This window comes from Syzygium oleosum, unplaced genomic scaffold (genome assembly GCF_021117445.2).
Source record: "Syzygium oleosum isolate NSW1041296 unplaced genomic scaffold, Sole_v2.1 Sole_v2.01, whole genome shotgun sequence".
In the NCBI taxonomy this organism is placed as follows: Eukaryota; Viridiplantae; Streptophyta; class Magnoliopsida; order Myrtales; family Myrtaceae; genus Syzygium; species Syzygium oleosum.
Window position 1 is genome coordinate 16,691,678 of NW_026607485.1, and position 26,603 is coordinate 16,718,280.

The window sequence follows — 26,603 nt, forward strand, 5'->3', positions numbered from 1 at the left end:
CTCCATGTTTAATATTTCATCTTCCTATCTTCCGTTCAACATCTTGGATACTCAAACTGAATTGAAACTTGAGGAAAAATCAATTGATGGCGGCTCTTCCTTCTTTCTGCAATCACTAATTTCCTTCCTCTAAATTCTCTATGCCTAGCTGTGTTCCCCTGGTAATTATTGCATTGTGTCCCCGTAATAACAGAACTTTTGGCGGTGCTCGAAATTAAGGTACTTATCTGACTCAAGGCAGCTCCTGATCAGTCAAAAGTTGGAGGAATCACGATGAAATGCTCTGATTAGTAAATTATTCTTTGATAGATAATGGCAAAAATTATTTGGCTACAGTTTTGTCTAGACACAAATGTGAAGTGGAGTGTTATATCAAATTATGTTCAGTATCGTTTCTATGTTCCTTCATGATCTTTCCTTGCAAATTGAGACCTTGTGAGGTGAAAGGCAATCTGTTTTGAGCCTCTGAAATGGGGTTTAATCATGGATTTCAGTATTATTAGGGCAACATATGACTCGAGACAGAGGAGGAAAATCAATGTATGCAGAAAGTGCGGTTGATCTGGGGAGAATGTTGTATTAGCTTTAACAGGGGCAGCCTTGGTGTAAGGAGTCATCTGAGAGTGAGATCGCAGATGAACTTTTTTGTCAACATCCATATCATTCAATATTTCATAAGGATGCTGTCCAACGGTTTGGCTGGAGATACTGTAGCTTGCTTATATCTGACTGTTCCCCGCAATTTCATTTAGAAGTTTGTGACTGCTGATCGGGGGAAGGTCCTCACTCATTGGAACTATGCAGAGAAGATGCGTCTTGCATGCTTGATTGGAACTCGAGGTACTTGGCAAGAAAATTGGAATGTTTGTAAACAAAAAAGTAAAGTTTCTTACCCACCCATCGGTGGCCGCGTTGGTTTGCGCTCAGTTTTTTTCACGAGAGGTCCTGGGTTCAAACTCGCCCATCGGTGATTTAAGTGGGGGGTCGTAGCGGTGGGATGCTGCGCTAGCCCCCCTCGAGGACTAGTCGGGCATCACTGCTGATTTGAGCCCTAGCTCGCCGGCCGCGCGGACACCTCGATTATCAAAAAAAAAAAAGTAAAGTTTCTTCTTCTCTTGCTTACATATTTGCTAATTGGTGAAGTTTTTTTTCTTCATTAATTATCGTATTCATTTCATTCTGCTGGGTTTAAAAGTTATTCCAATTTTCATTGCAATTTTTTGGATGCTAAAAAGGGAAGGTTCAGGCCCAGCTGAGGTTGAGTGGTTTAGCGTTCTCTTTGCAGCTGTTTCAATGTCAACCATTCTAAATGAGGAATGGTTCTTTTAAATTAATAATGATGAAACTTCTGGTTCTTCTCGAAACTATGTCTAAGAGTAATTTACTGCACCTCCTAAAGTAATTGGTCTAAACATATTTTGGTTTTTTAAAAAAATTGGCACTTTGTCCTTACATGCATATATCTTTATCATCTGATGCAACTGGTGCATCATTTAGAAGTTTCTTCATGCTCTTAAATCTAACTTAGGAATTTCTTTGAGATTAATCCAATTAGCTAGTAATTTCATTGGATTTTATTTTTCCAGAAGCACGGCCTGTCAATGTATACATGCTTCTCCTGCAGTGTTACTTGCCCTGAGCCCTTGGAACGTTCCAAGTGACAGAAATACCATATACCTAAAAGATCGACTTCGTTATTACTGTTTCTTAGTGTATGACTAGTTATGAATGTGGACTCGATTAAGGTTGGATCTGGTAGATGCAATTTCCAACCATTGCATGACTGCAGATATTTAAGTCTTAGGTGAAAGCTCTTTTCGATCCAAACTGATCGGCTTGTCATAGCCTTGACTCAAGGGTGAGTAACTCATGAAATCATTCCATCTTGTCAACACAGTTGATATCCTGTCCCAATTGACAGCAATTAGAGGATGTTTTTACCCTCTGAAAAAAACCTTTGTTCATGCTCAACAGAGAATCAATCCATTCCCCGGCTTGTCCTGTGTCTTCTTGCAACATGATAAATAACAAGAGACGCGATCAAATAGACGCGAGCAAAATCATAAGTTAAGTTTATCTTTTCAAAAAAAATTTCACTTTTTAAGATCTTGAGAATTTTATGGAATTTGGTGATAAATAAAAGAGGGTCATGCTTTGAACCGACAAAAAATGGAAAAATAAAAAAAACATAATCCAACTCGAATTATTATCTAACCTTCTTTTTCCTGCATCCAACTATGGCACAAATAATATGAAATTAAGGGAAGCCGATAAGTAACCAATTGTTAAGGCAATGTTATGAATGATTCCAAGAAATTGTGGCATCACAAAAGAAAGTCATAGGATACTTATGTTGATTTGTTGATGTTTTGTTATTAATTAGGCATTGATCTTTTCCAAATAGCAGTGGCTTTTAAAGCCCACATTTCACAACATTTTTTGCTTCGTTACGAAGTTTTTTGGTCCTAAATTGAGCTAAGTTCTTCTTCCAAAGATAACCCGTTAATATAAGATTGTGTTTGGTCAGCCGGATATAACTCTGCATAATATAACTGTTATCCTGTCTGGAATTGTACCTAATTAATTGCCATGGGTCGTAATTTACTTATTAGAGTATATTTAAAAGGGAGGAAAATTATCAAAAAAATCATAAATCTATAGCAATTATGCCAATTCAGTCTTAAAATTATTTTTTGTTGATTCAGTTTTAAACCTTTTTACATTTTTGGTAATTCAGTCCATCCGGTCAATTTTAACTGGCTAGCCCTAATGTGGCACTGTCGGCATTGACATGGATTTTTTAAAATAATTTTTGAATTTTTATAATATTTTTTCATTTTTTCGTTTCTTTTCTTTAATATTTTCCCCTCCACTTAGGGCCAACAAGGGCGTGCGGCCCCTCGCCAAAACAACTAAATATAAGAAAAGAAGAGAGAAAAGGAAAAAAAATTATTAAAAAATTATTTTTAAAAAATCCACGTCAACGCGGGTAATGCCACATAAGCGCCGACAATGCCACTTCAACGCTGGCCAGCCAAATTGATCGGATGGATTAAACTAGCACAAAAGCAAAAAGTTTATGATTGAATTATCATAATTACAACAAATTTATGACTTTTTTGATATTTCTCCCTATAAAAGATTTTTAGATGTGCGTGGAATATTGATAATTATTTTATAGTATGGTCTAGTTTTCTTTTTCGCACAACGCTTTGTAAAGCAAAATGATGTAACACTAATCGTTCTCTAAATTTTGATCTAGTTTTCGAGAAATCTACAGGAAGACTCCAAAATTAATCGGATTCTAGCCAATCATTGCCCTTCGGTGTACCAAAATTAAATTCAGCACCTAAACAAACACGACCAGCTCCACAACCCCACTTCATAACAACTTCACCACCTTAAGGATTCTCACAGCCGCTGCATAACAACTACACCACCTTTAGCCTCTGCCTAAAGACAATCTCTATATAAAACTGCATACTGAAAAGTGGATGATCATCCACATTCAGAAACCATCTGTGTCATTTGCTGCAAATTCCGAGCTTCTCAAGCTTGCAGTTACAAAGATGTCCAAGCAATCATCCCTACAGATTCCCATCGCGGTGCTGATTGCGGCCATCCACTTGCTGCTCCACGTGGCGGCAGCAGGCCCTGCGGCATCAGCTGTAGGCGGAGAGCCAGCCCTTGAGCTCTACATGCATGACATCCTCGGGGGAAGCAGCCCCACAGCGAGGCCCGTCACGGGGTTGCTCGGCAACATATACACCGGTCAGGTGCCCTTCGCGAGGCCTATAGGTTTCATACCTCCGAAAGGCGGCGTGGCTATTCCCAACGCGAACGGGGCTATCCCCACGGTCAATGGCGTCAATGGGATCCCACTCGGGACTGGTTTGGCCGGCACGACTTTTGCGGGAAAGCCCGTCATCAATCAGAACAACAATGGCAACAACTTCAATATCCAGACCCAGCTGGGTCCTGATGGGTTGGGTCTCGGGTTCGGGACAATCACCGTGATCGACGATATACTGACGTTAAGCCCCGAGCTTGGGTCGCAAACCATTGGCAAAGCGCAGGGAGTGTACGTTGCAAGTTCTGCGGACGGGAGCACGCAGATGATGGCATTCACGGCCATGATCGAGGGAGGAGAATATGGCGACAGCCTCAACTTCTACGGCATATACAAGATCGGGAGCCCCATGTCGTATTTATCGATCACTAGTGGGACTGGAAAATTCAAGAATGCTTGTGGATTCGCCGAAGTGCGGCCGCTCGTGCCAACTGGCCAGACTTTCATAGATGGTGCAGAGACATTGCTCAGGATCACAGTCCACTTAAAGTACTAGGTTCCCGTGTTGTCCAGAAACCATGTGAAGTTTGTGTGTGAGAAGACGAGTGCTGTCAATCTGTTTGTTTCCATTCGAAATGTCACCTGTTGTACTATGTCCAAGTTGATTACCGAGGTCTAAATTCTAGCAAAATGGTTCCAAATCATGCGTGGATATCATTACGATGGAAGATATCACCCTTTAGAATAGGTGAACCAGAAAAGAAGGAACAAAAAACCATAATTTAGATTGGGAATATTACCAAGTAGAACCGACCTAAAGAGAACTGAGAAAAAATCCTTGAATCCTTGCTCAATCCACGAGGTCTGATAAGATCTATAAATGAATTCGATCCTGAAACTATCCAGTAAAGAAAAGCAACTTCTTGAATCAAGTGAAAACAGAGAGGAATCGCAGAATCAACTACAAATTCCGACATACCAGCTATTTTCTTGTCTGCTATAAGCAGCAAGAAGCATTTACCAGTCAGCGTAAGAGGCAGACGCCTGAAAGTTACCAAAGAGCGATGTATGTAGATAAGGGACCTATTAGATAAATGACTAAAAGGGAAGCGACGAACATTTAATCCCAGAACTATCTCATAAGACAACGAAGCACACTATACAACAGAGAAAATTCAGTATATCCAGTATTAAGAAGAGAGACTTCCTCAACATCCTAGTTCTCACATGACTTAACGAGGAAAGATTACTGGTGCATCAGATTTCGTTCTCCACAATAATTCAAAAGATAACCAAATGCTGTTGATGTCCAAATTGTTGTCTTCTCGAGCAACAACTCCGAACAATTGCTGATTGAAAAGACACGATTCATGCAATTTCCTAACAGGAAGCACTTATGGTTACCTCAACAACCTGTAAAATTAGAATCCTATTGAAACCCTAAAGCCTTTTCCAGAAAAAGTGAGCTCCATAACTATATTATATTGCCATCTAGTCTACACAACCAACAAGCAGGCAAGCTGCCGTTACTTAAATTCAAAGACTCACTTAATGAGTGCTACAGCACACTCACCTTGTTGAGCCTTTCCCCTCATGGATTTTATTATTTGGACACCAGGGCCCTTAAATTCAGATTCGCAAAGATATTGAACAGTATAAAAAGTCAAAAGATTCCGACCAATCCTAGCCAGCAACGAGTATATTGCATTATCCAACAATATGAGAGAAAAGTATATAATTGTGAGCCATAACAGCAGCTTACCATAATATCTGAGAGTGCTAGGACTAGGTGTTATGCTTTAAGTTTGCATAAAACCGTATGACCACAGAAAACCAACTTTACACTCAAGAACAGAACTTTTGTACGAAGTTTCTATAGCCAATGATACTCATCTCGCTACAACATGGCATTTTGCATCTTTGTAAGTCGCCCATTCACTAGACGTGCCTTACCCAACTCAGTGTAGCCTAATATATCACCTATACTGTTTATGTAGCGTCTCAAACTCATCACATGCTGGAGATCTTAACACAAGAAAGAACTGCGGCTTGATCGAGTCCATACAAGGAATCGATCAAGTGCATGCGCAATGAAGCTGGACCTTTTGCCATCTCCATTCCAATCTCACCGGCAATACCAAATATAGATAATGCTGAGGCTGTAGCTTCAAAGGCACGTGAAGGGTCAACAGAAACAAAGGCCGAAATGAGCGCCGTGACAGAACACCCGGTTGCCGTTATCTTCTGCATCATTGGAACCCCATTCGAGGCACCTACCACTCTTTGCCCATCTGTAATTATGTCGATGGCTCCAGATACCGCGACTATAGCTTCACTTACCTGAGCCAATGACTTCGCTGCTTCTACTGCATCCTTCGAGTCATGGGAGCTGTCAACACCCTGTGAGAGGAAGGTATATGGTGAAGGACCAGTCACAAACATTATTCTTTTCCAATTATATCTCACATTCTAATAACTTCTGAGATTTTACAGAGGTACGGACTAACTGAGTTTTTGCAAGACATCATCAAGGGAGTGATGTGGTATAAAAGTCTGCAGGACAACATGTCGAAGGCTTCATGCTCAATACATCCAAAACAAAGCAAAAAACTGCAATCTCACCAGATACAATTACAAGCACATCTGACAAAATTTCAAATGTTGCAGCAAGGATAATGTCTGTCCCTTAGATTACATAGTAAAAAGGAAGATCACGACGCACAGATTAATTTCTGTTCACTGTGATACTACTGATGAAAGGAACCATTCGGTGTATGGCAAATTGCAATCAATCTGTTCGAACAGAGAGAAAATATATCCACAGGCAAACTAATCAACGGTTTATAGCAGACCATTCCTGTTTAACTTCGCGCGAATTGTAGCCATACAGCTCAGACTTCAAACTCTTAACTCGCATGACTTTAAATCAGTCGGCACAAGTTTACTGAAATTTGACCAAAGGTTAAAATTAGAACACCGGGAGTCAAGTTCAACATCAAATCCGAACACCCATTTCCACTCACTATCAAAAAGCCATTCATCATTGCCAGATACCCAATAACGAAAACACGCACTCTCTCTCTTTACTCTAGGAAATACGTATAAAGTTACGAATTTGATCAAATCACCTTGGTGGATCCCATGGAGGCATCCGCGAGGGCGATGATCTCGGACCCGTTCCCCCTGATGACGGTGGGCTTAAGCCCCACGAGCTCCCTACAAGCGTTCAACCGGAAACCCGAAGCCCCAGCGGCCACCGGGTCGAGGACCCATGGCCTCCCGGAGCGGGCGGCGAGCTCGGCGGCGAGCTTCATGGCCGGCAGCCAGTCGGCGGTGAGGGTGCCGACGTTGACGCAGAGGGCGTCGGCATTAGGGGTGAAGTCCGGGAGCTCCTGGAGGGAGTGGAGCATGGCGGGGGAAGCGCCGGCGGCGAGGAGGGTGTTGGCCATCAGGTCCATGGACACGAAGTTGGTGATGCACTGGACAAGCGGCGATCGCCGCCTCACTCCGGCGAGCAAGGTCCAGGCGACGCCGGCCCAGTCTGCGGCGGAGTCTGCCATCAATCTCACCTTCGCTCCCGCGCTGTTTTTTTCCCCTTTTTCTTATCAATGCAATACATACGAAGTAGGGGGATGTGAAGGCGCGCCTCCACGTTCCGGGCGAATTACATTCATCAATGCAATTTAATAGTAAAATTTGACGAAAACTAATGGGGGATAAATTTGTCACATGTGTACCAGTTTGGGGTTGGTAACAACCTTATTATTTTTTACGTACCTATGAAGTTTTGCAGTGTGTTGCGATATAAAGCCCGCAGGAGATTATGCCATAGTGACACATTCATGTGCAAACTTTATCTAATAATTTAGGGAAAATGACACAAACAGTCATTGAACTTTGACTCAATGTGCAATTTTATCTCTAAACTTTTAATTTGTTCAATGTAGTTTCTGAACTTTAACCCAATGTTCATTATGGTCCATGAATTTTCAATTTGTTTAATACGGCCCCTAAACTTTTGGTACATGTTCAATATAGTCTATGAACTTTATAAAAATGGTCAGTGTAATCATTCCATTAATTCAAGTTCAGGGACTATATTATATATTTTCATATAGTTCAATGATTAAATTGAACAAATTAAAAGTGCAGGAACCACATTGAACATTAGACTAAAGTTCAAGGACTACATTGAACAAATTAAAAATTTAGGGACCAAATTGCACATTGAGCCAAAGTTCAGGGACTATTTGTGTCATTATCCGAATAATTTACTTGTAATTGTTACTTTACCAAATTTCTAGTTCTTATACATAAATTACTAATGTATATATAGATTCAATCTAAAATATATGATATTGTTAAAATAACATTAGATTACGACAGATTTATGGTTGATCTCAATCTTGATAATAAACAAATGAGACAGGTCCGGGTCGAGGAGAATCGGGATATGTCAAGTTTCAGCGCCACCTGGTATATGTAAAAGGTTATTTGACTAACCAAAATGGTTATTCGATCAACCAAAACTAGAGATGATAGGAATTCGATCTGTTTGAGGAATAGTTATAAAGCATAAGCAATTCTGAACGTGATTGAGTACTTACGGAGAAATACTCGGTTCAATTTCGATTCCTGTAATGTTTGCTTTCCGCTGCCGTCTTATGCACTTTAGCTTCCTTGTGTTGCATCGAATTCCCTTTTTTTTGTGCAAAGTACCAAGTTTTCGCTCTCGATCGCGCTTAATTTCCTTTAATTTCGAGTTGTTTCCTCTGATGCGACCTATGTAGAGCGATTTTGCTTCAAAAGATATGACAACTTATATTGGAGTTATGACAAAACAAAGTTGAGTATGATGTACAATGTCGGAAGATCGGTTCCTCGAAGATCCATAGAACTTTTGCACATTTACAATTAGATAATGGTATAGGAGGATAATGGCACTTCATGTTCTTCAAACTATTTTTCTCTATTCAATATCGTCCTCGAAATTTTCCATTATTCACTTGAATCTCCAAACTATAAGTCTTCTTCTTTCTGGGTTCTTTCATCTAGGACATGGAGAAAAATGCTGAGACGGACTGCCGCAGCAATGTCATGTTGAGAAAGTCATTAGCCATCGAGTTAATTATGCATGAATTGGATGCAAGAATGGCGTGTTGAGAATCTGGAAAGAAACTTCAGCTAGTTCTCTGATGTGGGTAATGGCTCGGTATCTTGTGGAAGATGAATCTTGTAGGTTAAATCCATAAAGGAGAATATATGAGGAAGATGAATCTTGTAGGTTAAATCCATAAAGGAGAATATATGATTGATATTTCTATTGGAAATTGTAATTGCATATGATTACTGTTCATCTTTTTGCAACTGCATACATCCCACAACTAACCTCATTGAGTTAAGTTTGGGGCATTTTCTTAGAAAATCTGAATGCAATGCCTGGTTTGAGGATCTTCTCCCGTTATTCAGGTGCAAAACAGAAGCTGACGATTGAGTGATCGAGCTCCGGTAAAATGCATTCATTTGCATATCTGATGTATTTGTATTCAATAACAGCAACCTTTTTGTTCTTGTTTTTGATCCACTACTCGAAAGGAACAGTGAGGCTTTTGACTTGTGGGTGCAAATTCATTTAGTTGATGCGTTTGGAGATTAGAAAGGGCCAGAAACTATGACTGCTTTCTGTAGATTTAGACAATGAAAGTACAGAGAAGCAACCCAGCAAAGTTTCACCAATATTGGATGGTTGTGCAGCACTTCCTGTTGTCCTTCATTGGCCAAACTGACAAAGCTTCTCGATCAGGCGTGAATCAGCAAAGTTCCATCAATGTAGAATGGTAAACTGACTAGACTTTGCGATCCGACATCAGTCGAGGCGATGGAAAAAGAAAGTGCCAGAGATTCGATAATAATATTTGATGACCATAAAAAAAGCCTGCCTATCTGCCTTGACCAGAGGATCAATGTTGTTGAATTAGGAGAGCCTTCAATTGTGTAGGCCTTGGGCAAAATGAAAAGTACTTTCTCATGATAACAAAGATCGGGATCAGAGTGCCATAATCACTTCTCATTAATATAAGCTAGTTCGTGTGAATTTATGTTTCCGGCATTTTATTAAGGTCCATTCATAGCACAGAGAGCTGTTAAATACGGGGAAATTTCACTGTAATTTGACTACGGCTGAAAATTGGTAAGAGCAGGCAAAGTTTTTAATCCTATCATTGTTATGCCTTGTTTGGTTCACCTTGGAATTAAACTACTGAAGGAATGGGAGTCCTCATACTGGAATTTCCAAGTTTGGATGGAACCTCATCTTAACATTGAATCTTGCAACCTGAAATGTCTAGTATTTGGATTTCCATTCCATGAGGAATGCAATTCCAGGATGAATCAAAGGATCAATGAATTTGTGATGAAGTGATGAGCCCCTTCCCTACTACAGGCCTCTTGTGATTTTCAGGAAGAGTGGCAATGCATATTGGCAAGCAGAGGCATTGATCTTGGAGGATGTCATGATCAATTTTGTAGGATTGATGCAATGTATGCATTTTATATGTTGAATCAAACTGCAACTGGAATAATAGCCTGAAGTTGAATCAAACTGCATTGTGTGTAGACTCGCTCTATGAATGAGAAACTAGTCAAGGAACACCATAGCCTGAAGTCATTCCTGATTGAATTGGTTAATTCTTCTTCCACTCATCCCTAGCATATTCAATTCTTCTTCCATTTGGTCTCCACAATGAAATTAACTAAGTATATACTGAACTAACAACACAATCGCCTCTTTGCGAGTTTCTCTCATATCCAGTGAAAAACATGACCCTCCTGTATTGACTAATCACACATCAGTCTTCCAATTACCAAGTTATAACTGCTTCAAGACCTCAAGAATAAAGACATCATCCTACCCTTTTCCCGACCCGACATATATTGTTCTTGAAGGGTGCAATTGTTGTAGCACCATGTGTTATGGTGAAATAGGCGAGAGAATGAAAAGAACCATAGCAATCACGGGAAAATATCTAGATACTCAGAACAAACAGCCTTTTATTATTAGTATCAGAACAAAATATCATGCTATGTATTCAACGGTAGGTCCAGCCTGGAGAATTCCAAAATATAGCATTTATAAGAATCTTGGACCGTGTGTTTGAAATAATCAAAATCAGAATGAAACTGCAACCTTGTTCATGATGATGAAGAACACATGCTTATACATGAAAACAAGCAAAAAATAAAAGGAGGCCTATGGTTAATCTTCAGCACCTTTATTTCCAGCCTATTTAGATCTTGTCACTCTAACCAAGCTCCGCAAGCAATAACTCACGAGCTCTGAGCTCACTCTTTCAACAGTCTAAAAACCTCTAGAAAACTCCGAAGAATGTCGCTATCGCAAAAACAAGAAACAGCACTCCACCCAAATAGCCAACCTGTTTGAAAACACGAACGGCAAAAACCAGTTAAAGTCAAAACAAGTGAGTTTGCTTTGAGCATGGATCTTTTCATAACGTGCAGCAAATACAGCTACTTGGGTGGAAAATTGAGATCACTTAGTTGGAGCAAAATACAACCATTATTTATCTAGCTGTAGGCAGTACAGTGCACATCTTAGGCCTGATGTGTTGGTACCAAAACTATACTGCATAATGAAGTAGAAGCTTTTCAACCAAGAGCAACAAGTACATAAGTGGAATTCTTTGATACTTTCCAAGTGGAAGCTTTTCAACCAAGAGCAACAAGTACATAAGTGGAATTCTTTGATACTTTCCAAGTGGAAATTCGGAACAGACAGCTCTGCATTTAGACTGAGAATGTACTATAACACAGAAAGGTTAGTCAAATAGCAGGCCACCAAGAAGAAAGCATATTCTGGATGAAGATACTCTATAACCATAGGGCTCCCATTCGTGCTGTAACCCTTAACCACTTCTCAACCGTTGATGCGTGTGAATGAGGTAAGCATCAAGAGCAGACATATGTTGAGACACATGGGAGTATGGTGCAGGATAGAGGATCCGCGTCCCTAATGCTCAAAGGAGTGCATGTCTTGCGATAGAGAGAGAGAGAGAGAGTAAATTGTCAGTATTCGAATTTGTGTCAAACTCACAAGCTTTTCAGATATGTAGTTGGCTAGAAATGCACCCCCGAGAATCGCAATAGATGTTGCCACAAGGTGTCCAACAATAGCTCCGCTCGCAACTCCCCATGGAGACTGGAGGTGAACGAGGAAGGTAGTATCAGGATATATCAGCCAACATCTATAGGATTGCACTGCAGTATAATTAAACCTAACTGACCTGTGCCGCACCGAGGGCTATTGTTGCGAGCATTGAACGATCTCCCCATTCCTGGTTGCAGTTTAAAGGTCAGAAGACATCTTTATCGTAGGAATGACCATTCAAAGTACCAACATGTAGCAAATAAGTTCATTAATATTGAAAGTACTAAAAAGCGGAAAAGGATCTCCATATCCGCAGTATGTGTACGCAACATTGATAAAGAGCAAGGCAAATACAGATATCATCATGCAGTCAACGACCAAAAGCTGTAGAACACTAAAACAAGCCAAGACAGGTTCTTCAATGGTAATGTAAAGTTTTCTGGAGGCAAATTTAATAATTTCATTGAATGCAGTGAGAGGCAAATTAATCCTGCATCTTCTACTTTGCATGAAATATAGCACCAGTAGAGGAACGAAAATGCTTACAGCAAAGAATATGAGGCTGAAGGACTTCCAGACAATCTCAAGAGGATTTGAAAGCCGTTTGGCGACCTAATAACATATTGAGTCAAATCAGGTGCCACAATCTTTCTTAAATGCCAAAACCTATCATAAGCATGCTGAGAGATGGATCAGAAAATAGCCGAGTGAGAAAATGTATATCCACTGAAGGATCACAAGGAAGCAAGCATCTAATTTAAGAAAAAACCTTTTCTTTTACAAGCTCTTCAGCTTCGACGTATTCATCTAGTTCAGGACTGCACTTCTCTCCACTCTTTTCTACATTTGACGGAATATCCCATGCATCTTTTATTGATTTGAGACCAAAGAATATAAGCAAAGTCACAGCAGCATATTCCCCAATTGGTAAGGCTGTTTCAATGATCACATAGAGCAGAGACATGAAAAAGTTGTAAGAAAAAGGCCAAAGGATCAGATGGATTCTCTATCATGACAAGAAAAGACAAGCTGCAGAGATCTAGAACTGGTAAATTCAATAATTGATAGTTATGTGCATCCAAGTTGAAGTTCAAACAGATGACTTTTACACAAAAAAAAAAAAAATTGCTGAGCACATAAGTCTTCAAGGTTACATTATCATTTACATTGAAATGTCGGGAATGTTGATTTTCATGTTCCAAATCTCTAATAAATCCTAAAACGCAATGCGCATTCCTAATCACGCATCACTAGGGAAATTGTGTACTTTAGTTCTTCGTCATTTGATATCTCGATCCTACATTACTCTGTGATAGACAGACACAAAGTTCAGACTTGAAGTAATGAGAAGCTATCAGCATCAGCACGTGGCTGAAATTTCATATGTACAAGTAACTTTTACTTGACAGGTGATTTTTACTGCACTTAAAGCATAAAAAATCTCTGTGCTTTAATCAGAGCGTGCCAAGAGACTGAACTGCACCAAAAGTCTCCTTTTAGTATATACAGGCGTGTCTGAGAAACCCCTGTAGCAGAACATACATAAGAAACATAACCTTTATCTTTCGTTTGCTCTTTCTTTCCTTTTCTTTTGCTCTTTTTTCCTTTTCTTTCTTTGCCAGGTTACCACATGAATAAAGGCATTGTAGCACAAGTTTTTCCAGAGCTCTTCAGTCCCAGCCAGAGAGTGGCTAACTGTCAGGGGATTAAAGACTAGCAGAACAGCTTTCTGCTGAGTTCTGGCTCTTGATTGAATTTGCAAGTTCATATGTCAATAACTTAATCTCTACAAGTCGAATAGAAGGTAATGCAGACATGCCATGACCCTGCCTTGAGTGCTAAAAATGTGACAGGCAACTACGTCAATTTGCACCCACATAGTCAATGTGGAAGATCCAAACACTCACCACAGGCAAACAAAACTCTATTTGCGTGAGAATTCTGCTTTTGTATGCTACTATTTAGCTAATGACATTGTTTACAGCACAAGTCTAAGTTTATCATAGTACAGAGGATATAATATCATCCAGAAAGTTTAGAGCTAAAGGGAAGATATAAATGCCTCATCAGACAGGGGATGTCATGTCATCCATCCTCACTAAGGACTATTTTCAACTAATGGAAGATACATGGACTCCAGTCGACCAAAACAAAATATTAGGGCTACTTCAACACAGGAGGTATGCAAACATTTTACCATTATTTAAAGCTCATTCTGCTGAGCTAACTCGAATTTTTCATATCTTTTGAATGATGTGGCAGAGTTACACGTGATAACTGCTGTTGAAGACACGTATCAAATGTCCAACTTAGTTGCAACCTATAAGGTGATACTTCAAGCACATTCTGAAAGTCTCTCTACTGAAGCTCTTTCAAAGTTCATGGAGAAACCAACAAGAAAACACGAAGGAACAGCATAACTTACTAGTCTGGAACTGAGCAGGTACTGACTGAAATATCTTTCCAATCACAACAGACAGGATGGTCATTAATGAAAGAGCACCCATTGATCCTAAAAGAACCTGTTCAAATATTTTAAAGAGCATAAGAACATGTAGTTTTTAGACATCATACTACAGGCTGTCCATCCCAGCACTTGGACATCAGTTAAACAGATAATTCAGAAGCAGTGTCACTTCATGCATCATTTGATCTGTGAATATTCTCCATGCTCTAAAATCAGTAAAGAAGGTAAACAAGCTTGTAAAACAACAGCACTGAGTTTCCATTGCTACAATTTATCGCCCATCATGGGCAGAATCCTGTCAAAGCATTTGATATTAGTTCACATGAAGAGTAAATTCTCTATTATTATCAAGCAGCAAAATGGAAATTTTCTGACAGGTGTAAATTATTGGTGAACCACAGATGATATTTCCTTCATAAGGAGACATTTTCAGGTCAAATCTACAGTTCAATAACAATATTAGATACTTATTCGTGCCAAATCAACTTCTTACACCACTAGCATGTCTGTGTGTGTGTGTGTGTGTGTGTGTGAGAGAGAGAGAGAGAGAGAGAGAGAGAGAGAGAGAGAGAGAGAGAGAGAGAGAGAGAGAGAGAGAGAGAGAGAGAGAGAGAGAGAGAGAGAGAGAGATTACCAGTCCCTTTCTGTATTGCATGGCTAATAATGCAGCAATGAAGAATGTCTGGGCAATAGGAACAACCATACCTTGAGTTAATACATATTTTAAACAGTATCCGCTGTTAAGCAAGCATTAACTTCTCTCATCAAATTCAGTTAATAGATTAAAGAGGTCATATCATGTACCGAATTTACAATAAAGACAAGGTAGGTGTTACTAGTAAAATTGAGAACAGAAATGCACAAGAAGAAAATTCAAATCTTCCAATGACCATATTGATTATCTGGCAGCAGAGATAGGTTAACTAATAAGTCAGATTTTACAAAGACATAGAAGAGCTCCAAATATATTAGACTCAAGAAACCATGCAATTGACCTCAATAGGAGCCCAGGCAAAGTAACTTTTGTTTTTAGGGACAAGTACACTGGAAATCCTAAAACTTGTAACTAAAGTGCAATTGAACCCTAAAACTTTCAAAAAGTGAAATCAAGTCCTAAAACTTGTCAAGAAAGTGCAATCGAGCCCTAAAACTTTCAAAAGATGCAATCAAGTCCTAAAACTTGTCACAAAAGTGCAATCAAATCCTAAAACTTTCAAAAGTGCAATCAATGGAAGGACTTGATTAGACCATTTTGACAAGGTTTATGACTTAATTGCACTTTTTGAAAGTTTTAGGACTCAATTGCACTATCACGACAAGTTTTATGACTTAATTGCACCTTTTGAAAGTTTTAGGACTAAATTGCACTGTCTCGACAAATTTTAGGGCTTTCAATGCACTTATCCCGAGTTTTTAATGCAGAAAAGGAGATATCATGGGGTGAAGTGAAGGGACACTACGATCTAGCATTTCCAGGACCTGAGCAATTACAAGAGATACACAGTCTCTAATTATATCAGACCATCACAAGCACATAGAATGGATAAAGAGGACCAAACCTAGACCAACCATCGAGAGGGGGATAGTTATTGGATGTCAACATGCAGTGAGATTAGTATCATGCTTAAGTCATAAGTAAATTAGATTCAAACTACTTGAGTGTGATGCATAGGTGTAAAGCCTCCATTGCATCATTCTTTATTAGCCATATTACTAGACAACAAACTGGTCTCAATTTCATAGGTTTCTTACGCTTCAATGCCAAATTTTTCCTCTTTATTGGATCATCAATCACATAGGAAGAGCTGGGCTTAGTAGTCGATAACACTTTAGTGGGTAGTCACCTACATCCTCAAGTTGACAATAGTCCAAACAGGCATTTGTAAATCCAGCCCATATGTTATAACTCTTCCGAAGTATTAGTGAAATTAGACCAAGAAATCAGGACGTTGCGAAGCAAAAGAAACTAAATTGACATGAGATGATGAATAAGCAGAGAGATGAGAATCTCTCGTATGTATGCTTTGTGACAAAAGTATAAGTCTGTCCATGATAAACTACCTTATCCCCGATTTCAGAAACAAATATTAATGTGAATGCAGCTGTGAAGCCTGACTTTGCGATTGCAGCTAATAGTGATGAAGGTCTGCCTTTGACAAACACAATCAATGAAAATACCAAAGCGCATCCAAAGAGAACCAAAGCAACAGAGAGAGGATAAGGAATTTGGCTAGGGATCTTCTTGCTGCAAATCACAAAAGTAAACACTCGTTAATTAAGTTCACAGATTCCTAGCATCACAATTCAAATGATGAGAGAGAGAAGCGAATTCAAACCATGGACATTTTTTTGGCTGATATTTAAAGCACAGTTTAAGAGACTAAAGGAAGTATAGATATTTAGTCACAGCATCACCTATTGCCTTGCCAAACAAATTTTATGTTGAAGAATTAGAAGAAAATCTCGAAGATCTCGGAGAAAATCCCGAGATAGGAATATTTTGTTTCCATTTATTTTTATTCCTGAATCCTTAGGATTAGGAAGTAAATCGCTAGAATTAAGAAGTAGGAAATCTGTTTTTTATTTCTTGCTATTTTCTAGTTATTGTAGGCCCTATTTAAGTGTTATGTAAGTATGATAAAAAATAAGAAATGGAAGAAACCATTTTTCTTCTTTGAAAAATCGCATGGTATCAGAGCTTGGTTTTAAATCCGGCTCTTACTATGGTGAAAACAGCGATGACTGGAGCTAGTAGGAACACCACTCCTTTAGGTGTCATGCTAGAGAACAACCTAGCTGATCTCTCTGCACAATCGAGCAATGGTGGAGAGCAATTCTCCCAGAACTCCAACCTGCTATTGAAGTTCACCGATTGAATGGCCAAAATTATTTGGAGTGGGCTCAATCGGTGAAACTAGCAATTGATGGCAGAGGGAAGCTCGGCCATTTAACAGGCGAGGTGAAGGAACCAGAAAAAAGCAATCCGTCTTGGAAGATTTGGAGATCTGAGAACTCCTTAGTGATTGCCTGGTTGATCAATTCTATGGAGCCAACAATTGGAAAACCTCACCTAATCCTTCCGACCGCTAAAGATGTGTGGGACGTTGTGAGAGAAACATATTCTGATTTGGAAAATTCTTCCCAGATCTTTGAACTCAAGACAAAGCTATGGCAATTGAAGCAAGGGGATCGTGAGGTCACTATTTACTACAATGAAATGGTGACCTTGTGGCAGGAATTAGATCAATGCTATGATGATACATGGGAAAGTCCAGCTGATTGTCAGAGACAAATGAAGAGAAGAGAATGATAGAGTATACATGTTTCTCGCAGGCCTTAATCGAAGCCTGGATGAGGTGAGAGGCAGGATCCTTGGTCGAAAACCTCTACCATCCATCCGCGAGGTTTTCTCTTAAGTTAGAAGGGAGGAATCTCGGAGGCGAATCATGCTACATGATTCGGAAACAAGTGTCAGCTCTATATCCGAAAATTCTGCTCTTGTATCTCGGGGGCCTGATTCTGAGGAAGACAGGAGGAAGAAACCATGGTGTGAACATTGCAAGAAACCATGGCATACCAAAGAGACTTGCTGGGAAATTCACGGGAAACCACAGAATTGGAAGAAAGAAGGTTGGAAGAGAAGGAGCAGTAACGATGGTCGTGCGTTCCAAGCAACAAATGAAGAGCAAATCAAGTCTGATTTGGTTCCATTCACAAAGGAACAGTTAGAGCACCTATACAAAATCCTTCAATCTCCACAACCTTCTTCAAATCCATCTTGTTCTTTAGCCCAGAAAGGTAATTATTTTTCCACTGCTTTCCTCATAGAAAATCCACACCAAATTGCTCCATGGATTCTCGATTCAGGAGCAACCGATCATATGACAGGTTGTTCAAAACTCTTTTCCACTTATAGTCCGTGTGCAGGAAATAAAAAAATCACAATTGCAGATGGTTCTCTTTCAGCCATAGCTGGAACAGGATCTATCAAGCTCTCACCAGCCCTCACACTTCATAAAGTTCTTCATGTCCCAAAGCTATCTTGTAACTTGCTGTCCATTAGTAAAATAACCTCCGATCAAAAGTGTCAAGCTAACTTTTTCTCATCTCATTGTGAGTTTCAGGACTTGACCTCGGGGAGGACGATTGGCAATGCTAGAGAGAGTGGAGGACTCTATTTCTTTGAAGATGGAACAAGCTCAAGTAGACAAGTCCAGGGTAGTTGTTTTGAATCTGTTACTCTTAGTAAGGATGATGACATTATGTTATGGCATTATAAGCTAGGTCATCCGAATTTTCAATATTTAAAGTTCTTGTTCCCAAAGTTATTTTTGAATAAAAGTCCATCTTCATTTCAGTGTGAATTCTGTGAATTAGCCAAACATCATCGAACCAATTTTCCCTCACAAATCTACAAGCCATCGAAACCATTCTCCTTAATTCATAGTGATGTTTGGGGCCCATCTAGAATTCCTACATTCTCAGGAAAGAAATGGTTTGTCACATTTATTGACGATCATACAAGGGTGAGTTGGGTATACTTGTTAAAAGAGAAATCCGAAGTAGAGACTGTTTTCAAAAATTTTTACACCATGGTACAAACACAATTCCAAGGACAAATCCAGATTTTTAGAAGTGACAATGGGAAAGAATATTTCAATAAAAATTTGGGACAGTTTTTCTTGGAAAAGGGGATTGTGCATCAAAGTTCTTGCCCTGACACCCCTCAACAAAATGGGGTGGCAGAGAGGAAGAATAAACACCTTTTAGAAGTAACTAGAGCTTTACTCTTCACAACTAAAGTTCCCACATATCTCTGGGATGAAGCTCTTCTTACATCTACATATCTCATCAATAGGATGCCTTCTAAAGTGTTAGGATTTCAAACACCCCTAAGAGTTCTTCAGGAGACCTACCCAACTAATAGACTTGCTTCAGCCTTACCCTTAAAACTATTCGGTTGTACCTCATTTGTCCACATCCATGATAGAAATCGGGGGAAACTTGATCCTAGAGCAAAACGATGTGTTTGTTGGTTATGCACCTAATCAAAAAGGGTATAAATGCTTTGACCCGATTTCCAAAAAAATGTTTATCACCATGGATGTCACTTTTTTTGAATCAACACCTTTTTTTGGAGCTCATCTTCAGAGGGGGAAAGAAAGTGCAGATTCGCACAACTCCATCATAGATTCTTTTTGTCTAGAACCTGAAAAACCTCTTCCTAAAAATCATATTCCCGCAACCCTTATACCAGATTTTGAACCAAGTGTTTTAAATAATGAAAATTCGGGTCCACATATATTGTCATCGCATCCTACTTGTGAATATAACAGGTGCAAAACTAGTACCGAGAATACAGAGCTTCCATCCTATTCTCAAGTCTACACGAGAAGAGACAAAACTCAAAGAAATGAGTCTCCTGCTCCCTTAAGGTGCCATGAGTCCGAACCGGGGCATGACCAGAACTCCATAGAGTCACCAGGTAATGTTCCAACTCAATCTGTCAGACCTGATGAACTTGACATACCTATTGCTATCCAAAAAGGAGTTAGGTCTTGTACCAAATATCCTATGTCTCATTATGTGTCTCACAAAAACCTCTCACCCAATTTCCGTGCCTTTACCTCAACATTGTCTTGTGTGGAGATTCCGAAAACTGTGCAGGATGCTCTACAGGTTCCTGAGTGGAAGGAAGCAATTCTTGAAGAGATGAAAGCTCTAGAAAAAAATGGAACGTGGGATATAGTGGATCTACCTGAGGGAAAGACCACAATTGGATGCAAGTGGGTATTTACAACCAAGCATAGATCCGATGGATCTCTCGAAAGGTATAAAGCTTGGTTGGTCGCAAAAGGATACACCCAGACCTATGGGATCGATTACTTTGAAACCTTTGCTCCAGTTGCAAAACTAAACACTGTAAGAGTGCTCCTGTCACTTGCAGCCAATCTTGACTGGCCCCTGCAACAACTAGATGTGAAGAATGCTTTTTTGAATGGAGATTTGGAGGAAGAAGTATACATGGATTTTCCCCCGGGCTTTGATAGAAGTTCTGGATCAAAGGTATGTAGATTGAAGAAGTCATTATATGGACTGAAACAGTCACCGAGGGCCTGGTTTGAGAAGTTCACTCATTTTGTGAAGAAACAAGGGTATGTTCAAGGACAAGCTGATCATACCATGTTTGTAAAGCATTCTTGTGACGGGAAGGTTGCAACTTTGATAGTGTATGTGGACGACATCATTCTCACTGGGAATGATATTGTTGAGATGAACAGGTTGAAAGAATGTCTCGCTTCTGAGTTTGAGATCAAGGATTTGGGAACTCTAAGGTATTTCCTTGGAATGGAGGTAGCTCGATCGAAAAAGGGAATTGTAGTCTCACAAAGGAAATATGTCCTAGATCTTCTAAAGGAAACCGGAATGAGTGGTCGTAGACCGGCAGAAACTCTTATAGATCCCAATCAGAAACTTGGAGATGACAAAGATGAGGTTCCTGTTGATACATCAAGATACCAGAAGCTAGTAAGGAAACTGATCTATTTGTCACATACTCGGCCAGATATTGCCTTTGCTGTGAGTATGGTAAGCCAATTTATGCACTCTCCATATGAAAAACATCTTGAGGCTGTGTACAGGATCCTAAGATACCTAAAGAGCACACCCGGAAAAGGTCTGCTATTCAAAAAATCTACTCAATGGGAGATTGACATACACGGATGCAGACTGGGCAGGGTCAATTACTGACAGAAGGTCGACTTCAGGATATTGTACATACGTATGGGGGAACTTGGTTACTTGGCGAAGTAAGAAGCAGAATGTTGTGGCACGAAGCAGTGCAGAAGCGGAATACCGAGCAATGGCCCACGGTGTTTGTGAGATGTTGTGGCTAACACGAGTACTAGAAGAACTTAAAGTATCAGTGAAAATGCCCATGAAGTTGTACTGTGACAACAAGGCTGCAATTAACATTGCACATAATCCAGTGCAACATGATAGAACCAAGCATGTTGAGATTGACAGACACTTTATCAAAGAGAAGATTGATGCAGGAGCAATTTGTATGCCATTTGTGCCAACAACACAACAAATAGCATATTCTTACAAAGGGATTGTTCAGACCTAACTTTGAGTCTCTCATCAGCAAGTTGGGCATGATAGACATTTACGCACCAACTTGAGAGGGGGTGTTGAAGAATTAGAAGAAAATCTCGAAGATCTCGGAGAAAATCCCGAGATAGGAATATTTTGTTTCCATTTATTTTTATTCCTGAATCCTTAGGATTAGGAAGTAAATCGCTAGAATTAAGAAGTAGGAAATCTGTTTTTTATTTCTTGCTATTTTCTAGTTATTGTAGGCCCTATTTAAGTGTTATGTAAGTATGATAAAAAATAAGAAATGGAAGAAACCATTTTTCTTCTTTGAAAAATCGCAGTTTATTACAATGCAAATAGGATGGGACTTTTGTAGAAGAGACAAAGTATAGGCCAAAAGCTACAATATTGATACACACCAAGCATACTTATTAAAAGCTTCTTGTTTTCCTTTTTTACTGAACATATAAAATACCTATAATAAGAGATTACAATATACAGAGATTCTATACCAATCCTAATTCAAATCTAAGGGCTAGAGTTCAAATGTTGAAAGATAGCAAGGGTGGAAGGACAATGCATCTTTCTATAAGATCTTGAAAGATCATGATGATTAGGACTAATGATCTTTTTAAAAGAGCTTGAACTCAACTCATTTAGACAGCATATCTAGTTTAGCATGTTCAGTAGAACTTCTACCTCAATTCTTATTAATGATGATTTCTCTTTCCCTTCGTCTTGACAAACAAACAAGATACCGAAAGCACAAATTAGGAATATCATACATGCCTATCCGGTGAAGGTAAAACTTTGTGGATCATTACATTGCAATTGCTGCTTTGGATTCATACATCAAGCATCCACTCATTATTACTGCAATCTAACAGCAACATATCCAACACATTCTTAGAATAAAAAATATAACCCGTCATCGTCATGAATGGGATAGGCTATCCAATAAAACAAGATTCTGCAAATACAAATCAGAAAAAGGGATGAGCTGTTAATCAATCAGATAGAACTCACATTGTTGACGAACTGCTTCCGGGTGGATTCTCTCCCAAGGCATTCTGATTTTCATTTTCATCCCTACCTTCATATCCCCCCGATCCAATACTTACATTGGATGCTTGCGCTCGGAATGTGCTGCATGTTTGTTTCGTTCTTGATAATCCTCTCCATCTAGCTAAAATAAGAGAAAGATTAGGAGGTTAGTCAGTATAGCCTGATTTTCAGTAAGCCAACCCAACCTAATGTGCATTCAGCCCAAGCCCAAAAGAAAACTCAGGCTAATTTGTCAAAATTAGTGCAGCCCAAAGTCGACAACAATTAAGGAAAAGTATGCCATCTTCTGAAGCAAGTGTACCAAGGTTCATGCTTATATTTGTCTCCTTACATGGAAGAGTGCCAAAATCTTTTGTAACTCTTTTTGGTCTATGAGGAGTACCTGTCAACCTAAGTTGTAATATCCATGAAGCTAATTTTCGGAAACCTAAACAGTTTTCAGTACAATGTTATTCTGGTCATTTGGCAAATTGAAGGAGAAGAATCATCCAGTTTTTAGGGTCCAGAATATGACGAAGATGTCATGAAATTGCATATACTTAAGAAGATGCCATCTTCTTTTCCACATCCGTGTTGCATTGTGTTTCATCCTCACTCATCGGTTTCATTCCTGCACTTCTTACATCGATCATTATATAGCAAAATCTTTGCAGTTCGAGCAAATATTATAAAAACTAGTTTCTAGATACACTGGCTTCGATAAAACCCGGTGATTTTACAAGTTGAAACGATTGGTTGGTACAAACTGCACCGTTTTCAAGTGGCTAATATGGCAGAGAGGGAGAAATCGAGCAGATTGCACATCCAATTCACTTAAATCGGCTAAAAATCTTAACCAGAAAAGGGCAAAGGTCAATCATCTCACCATCGATTAAGCCCCATATGCATAGTCCAACACCAATCATAAGGACAATGATGCCAAAACTTCGCTCAGTTCTCACTACAGAAGCTTGACTAGAATAGGGTAAGCATCAAACTACGAATTCCTCAACTCAAACTCTTTCTTTCTCAGCAAGAACGAGATCCGATTCAGCCGTCCAACGAAGAACCGATTGCATCCGGAAAATTAACTTTTCGCAAACATTTTCGCAGACACCATGAACGACTGAAGATCAGAGAACGATGACAAGGTACGAGAAAAGAGGGGAAAAACTCACGAGAACACGAGGTTTGAACTGCGGGCGACGTCGCAGTGCAAGGCAACGAGTCCACACCAACTAACAAGGGAAGCTTCACTCCCGAAATCAAAGGCCTACGAAGCACCGGGCCCTTCATTATCTCTCTCTTCTTGCTTGTAGCAGCAAAAGCTAACACAGTTCCATCAGCAATTCCAACCAAAGAGGGAAGACACCCCTCTCGGCTTTCGATCTTCTCAGCTCAAGAATTCTCAGAGACTTTTCGACTGCGACTTATCTCACTGACTTCTTCCAAGTTTGGTGGTTTGGCTTTGGCAATGCAATGCCTTCGATTGCGCAGAGAGCATTGTGCTCATTGTATCGCACCTGCTACAAATCTCTCCTTCGGGGAGCGGGGGGTGCTTCGGCCTGCCACGTGTGCCCAGTGGCTGATGGATTGGGCAAACGCCAAGCTCCGACGAGCGATTAGCCGATTCGATTATTTACGGTTCACGAGGAAGCTGTCGTACCTCTTTATGAATGTCCTACCCCTTTTTCGAACGGATAATGGTGCAAGTAATGGATAATGTAATTTTTGAATTCTTAATTTATTCAATGCCGTTAATGAATTTTAATCTAATATATAATATTATTTATGAATTTTTAATTTATTTAACGTGATCTTTGAATTTTCGGTAAATGTTGAAACTAGTTCTTAAATTATATGAAAATAGTCAATATTATTCTTTAATTAATTTAAGTTCAATGACAATATTGAACATTTTCATATAGTTCAGGGACTAGTTTAAATATGTACCCAAAGTTTAAGAACTACATTGAAAAAATTAAAAGTTCAGAGACGATATTGCACATTAGGTTAAAATTCAAGAGCCCCATTGAATAAATTAAAAGTTCAAAAGCCACATTGTAGATTAAGTTAAAATTCAATAACCATTTATGTCATTTTCCTTTTTTCGAACGATAATACTTATTTGGTTAAAATCTATTCGTATACCACTGTAGTAATTATTTTAGTATTTTAAGACTTTGTTAGTTTCACGGAAAACAAATGATTTCGGAAATCTTTTCATAAAAAATGGTTGCGGAAGCAAGCGATCGAATAATAAATTTGATAGAATAATGAAATAAATCGAACACCAAATTTAATTGATTTGGTCGTAGTGACCTACATCTACAGGGAGAGTAGCGCACAATTCCACTATAGATCCAGCGATACAACGGAGATTACAATCACACTTGAGTCACTTAAACACTTTCAGTGTTTCTCAAGCCCCAATTACACACAATAATTCACACAGTGTTTCGTCCAACAATTTCTCACGAAAGAATTTCTTAATCTCACGAAAGAATTATACATAGATCTTACCACAATATTTAATCGCTACAAACACTCGGATATCTTCAGAGTGTAATTCACTGGCAGAAACTCATCTTCGATAATCTTCACAAATAACATTTCCTTCTTATTTATAGGCAAGAATTGGATCCAAATTAGGAAACCTCTTTTTAGGAAACCTTTTCCAACTAGGAAACTATTTAATTAGGAAACCTATCCAAAATAGGAAACCTACTTGAATTGAGAAACTTTTCTTTTCGGGCTTAAACTCGAGACATATTTTTAACAATTTCCACTTTGGCTTGACGCTTGAGCCAAGTCATAATCGTTTTGTCATGACTTCGCTACTACTCTCCCACAACCCCAATAGGCTCAATCGCCACAGATATCTTTCAAGTCCAAGCGCGCTTGAATTTCGCTATTCATCAAAACACCAACTCCACATGCACCTTTAACCACTCCATAAGGATTTTTCGACACAACCTCATTAACCGCAAATAAAACAAAACTATCGTTGCATCAATATATGTCAGAAGATTGAATATGCACCTTGTCAATATCAACAGTTACAGCAATTGTTGGCTCAATAGGCTCCACCTCGCTACAAGCACCATTTGTGTTGATTACTCTGCTAGTACCCACTATCTTAAGAGTTTCTGGTTGCAACTCCATCTCAAGCTGAACACTGTTCAGATCCGTATGAACACTGCTATTAACACTCCTACCCAGAAGTACTTGAGACTCGTCAAACGTAACTTCTCTGTTGACAACAAGTGAGTTTAATTCCGGGCATCACAACCGATAACCTCGCTCAACTTGTACATAATTTAGGAACATGTACTTTCTTGCCCTTCCATCAAGCTTATCATCACTAACTCGAACATAACATGGGCAATCAAATATTCTAATAATAGAATAATCAGCAACATTACCTAACCAAACTTCTTCAGGAGTCCGACATCCAATCACAGTTGATGGGGATCTATTCTTCAGGTAGCTCGCTTACTAAGCGCATCCGCCAGGAATCGTCTAACCATATCAGCACTAGTGAGCATTCTATGGGCCATCTCTAGTAATGTTTTGCTCATCAATTTTGCAATATGTTGTGATTCATTGACACTAGTGCGGTGTCTCACTATGCCTTCCTTCATGAAGAATTCGTTGAACAGCTCCGAGCAAAACTCCATACTATTGTTAGTTTGCACCTGCTCGATCGTCTTACCTGCTCCTTTTCGACCAAAGCTCTTGGCTGCCTGAGCCTGACAACATCATCAAACTTGTGCCTAAGCACAAACACCCAGGTCTTCCTTGAGTAGTCATCAACAACTGTTAGCATAAACCTTGCACTTTTCCTTGAAGGAAACCGCGACAACCTTCGAACATCTAAGTAAATAAATTTTGCAATATCCATGGTTTCTCTGACATATGTACTGAATTACACTTTCCACCGTTGATTTAAATCACAACACCTGCATAGATTCAGTTCGTCAGCAACATAACTACATAGCAAATTCCTTTCACTTAGAACTTTCAAGCTTTTCTCACTA

General features: G+C 39.3%; 4 protein-coding genes across 6 annotated transcripts; 2 read left to right on the forward strand and 2 right to left on the reverse strand.

Annotated features, from left to right (window-relative positions):
- The first annotated feature begins 3,402 nt into the window (after nt 1-3,402).
- Nucleotides 3,403-5,352, forward strand: LOC115681103 (dirigent protein 18-like). Its single transcript, XM_030604945.2, has one exon. It carries the CDS (start codon nt 3,495-3,497, stop codon nt 4,344-4,346), a length of 852 nt encoding a protein of 283 aa, XP_030460805.2. The 5' UTR covers nt 3,403-3,494; the 3' UTR covers nt 4,347-5,352.
- A 109-nt stretch (nt 5,353-5,461) lies between these two features.
- LOC115681102 (hydroxyethylthiazole kinase) lies at nt 5,462-7,403 on the reverse strand. Its single transcript, XM_030604944.2, has 2 exons — nt 6,919-7,403; nt 5,462-6,190 (listed from the first exon to the last, which is right to left on the reverse strand). The coding sequence occupies exons 1-2, from the start codon at nt 7,348-7,350 to the stop codon at nt 5,801-5,803; spliced, it is 822 nt and encodes a 273-aa protein (XP_030460804.1). The 5' UTR covers nt 7,351-7,403; the 3' UTR covers nt 5,462-5,800.
- A 3,639-nt stretch (nt 7,404-11,042) lies between these two features.
- On the reverse strand, nt 11,043-24,179 carry LOC115681101 (protein PAM71-homolog, chloroplastic). Of its 3 annotated transcripts, XM_056314263.1 has the most exons (11): nt 23,742-24,177; nt 22,546-22,705; nt 16,483-16,666; nt 15,056-15,103; nt 14,380-14,476; nt 12,724-12,887; nt 12,501-12,566; nt 12,091-12,141; nt 11,901-12,005; nt 11,365-11,432; nt 11,043-11,223 (listed from the first exon to the last, which is right to left on the reverse strand). In XM_056314263.1, exons 1-10 carry the CDS (start codon nt 23,857-23,859, stop codon nt 11,367-11,369), a joined length of 1,059 nt encoding a protein of 352 aa, XP_056170238.1. In that variant the 5' UTR covers nt 23,860-24,177; the 3' UTR covers nt 11,043-11,223; nt 11,365-11,366. The 3 variants fall into 3 exon arrangements, with proteins under 3 accessions (XP_056170238.1, XP_030460803.1, XP_056170239.1); XM_030604943.2 differs by lacking the exon at nt 11,365-11,432; XM_056314264.1 differs by lacking the exons at nt 11,365-11,432; nt 12,501-12,566 and having other exon boundaries at nt 23,742-24,179.
- LOC130138865 (uncharacterized) lies at nt 17,844-18,785 on the forward strand. Its single transcript, XM_056314268.1, has 2 exons — nt 17,844-18,219; nt 18,546-18,785. The coding sequence occupies exons 1-2, from the start codon at nt 17,868-17,870 to the stop codon at nt 18,578-18,580; spliced, it is 387 nt and encodes a 128-aa protein (XP_056170243.1). The 5' UTR covers nt 17,844-17,867; the 3' UTR covers nt 18,581-18,785.
- Nucleotides 24,180-26,603: the final 2,424 nt, after the last annotated feature.

Excerpts from the sequence above, each read along its gene's own strand:
- LOC115681103 (XM_030604945.2), top strand. The coding sequence starts at position 3,495 with ATGATCATCCACATTCAGAAACCATCTGTGTCATTTGCTGCAAATTCC.
- LOC115681102 (XM_030604944.2), bottom strand. The coding sequence starts at position 7,350 with ATGGCAGACTCCGCCGCAGACTGGGCCGGCGTCGCCTGGACCTTGCTC. Across the intron at positions 6,191-6,918 it reads CCTCCATGGGATCCACCAAG|GGTGTTGACAGCTCCCATGA; the intron begins GTGATTTGATCA and ends TTCCTCTCACAG.
- LOC130138865 (XM_056314268.1), top strand. The coding sequence starts at position 17,868 with ATGCTACATGATTCGGAAACAAGTGTCAGCTCTATATCCGAAAATTCT. Across the intron at positions 18,220-18,545 it reads TTGTTCTTTAGCCCAGAAAG|GACTTGACCTCGGGGAGGAC; the intron begins GTAATTATTTTT and ends TGTGAGTTTCAG.
- LOC115681101 (XM_030604943.2), bottom strand. The coding sequence starts at position 23,859 with ATGAAGGGCCCGGTGCTTCGTAGGCCTTTGATTTCGGGAGTGAAGCTT. Across the intron at positions 16,667-22,545 it reads GGAAGCAGTTCGTCAACAAT|CAAGAAGATCCCTAGCCAAA; the intron begins GTGAGTTCTATC and ends TGTGATTTGCAG. Across the intron at positions 12,567-12,723 it reads AAGAGCTTGTAAAAGAAAAG|GTCGCCAAACGGCTTTCAAA; the intron begins GTTTTTTCTTAA and ends ATATGTTATTAG.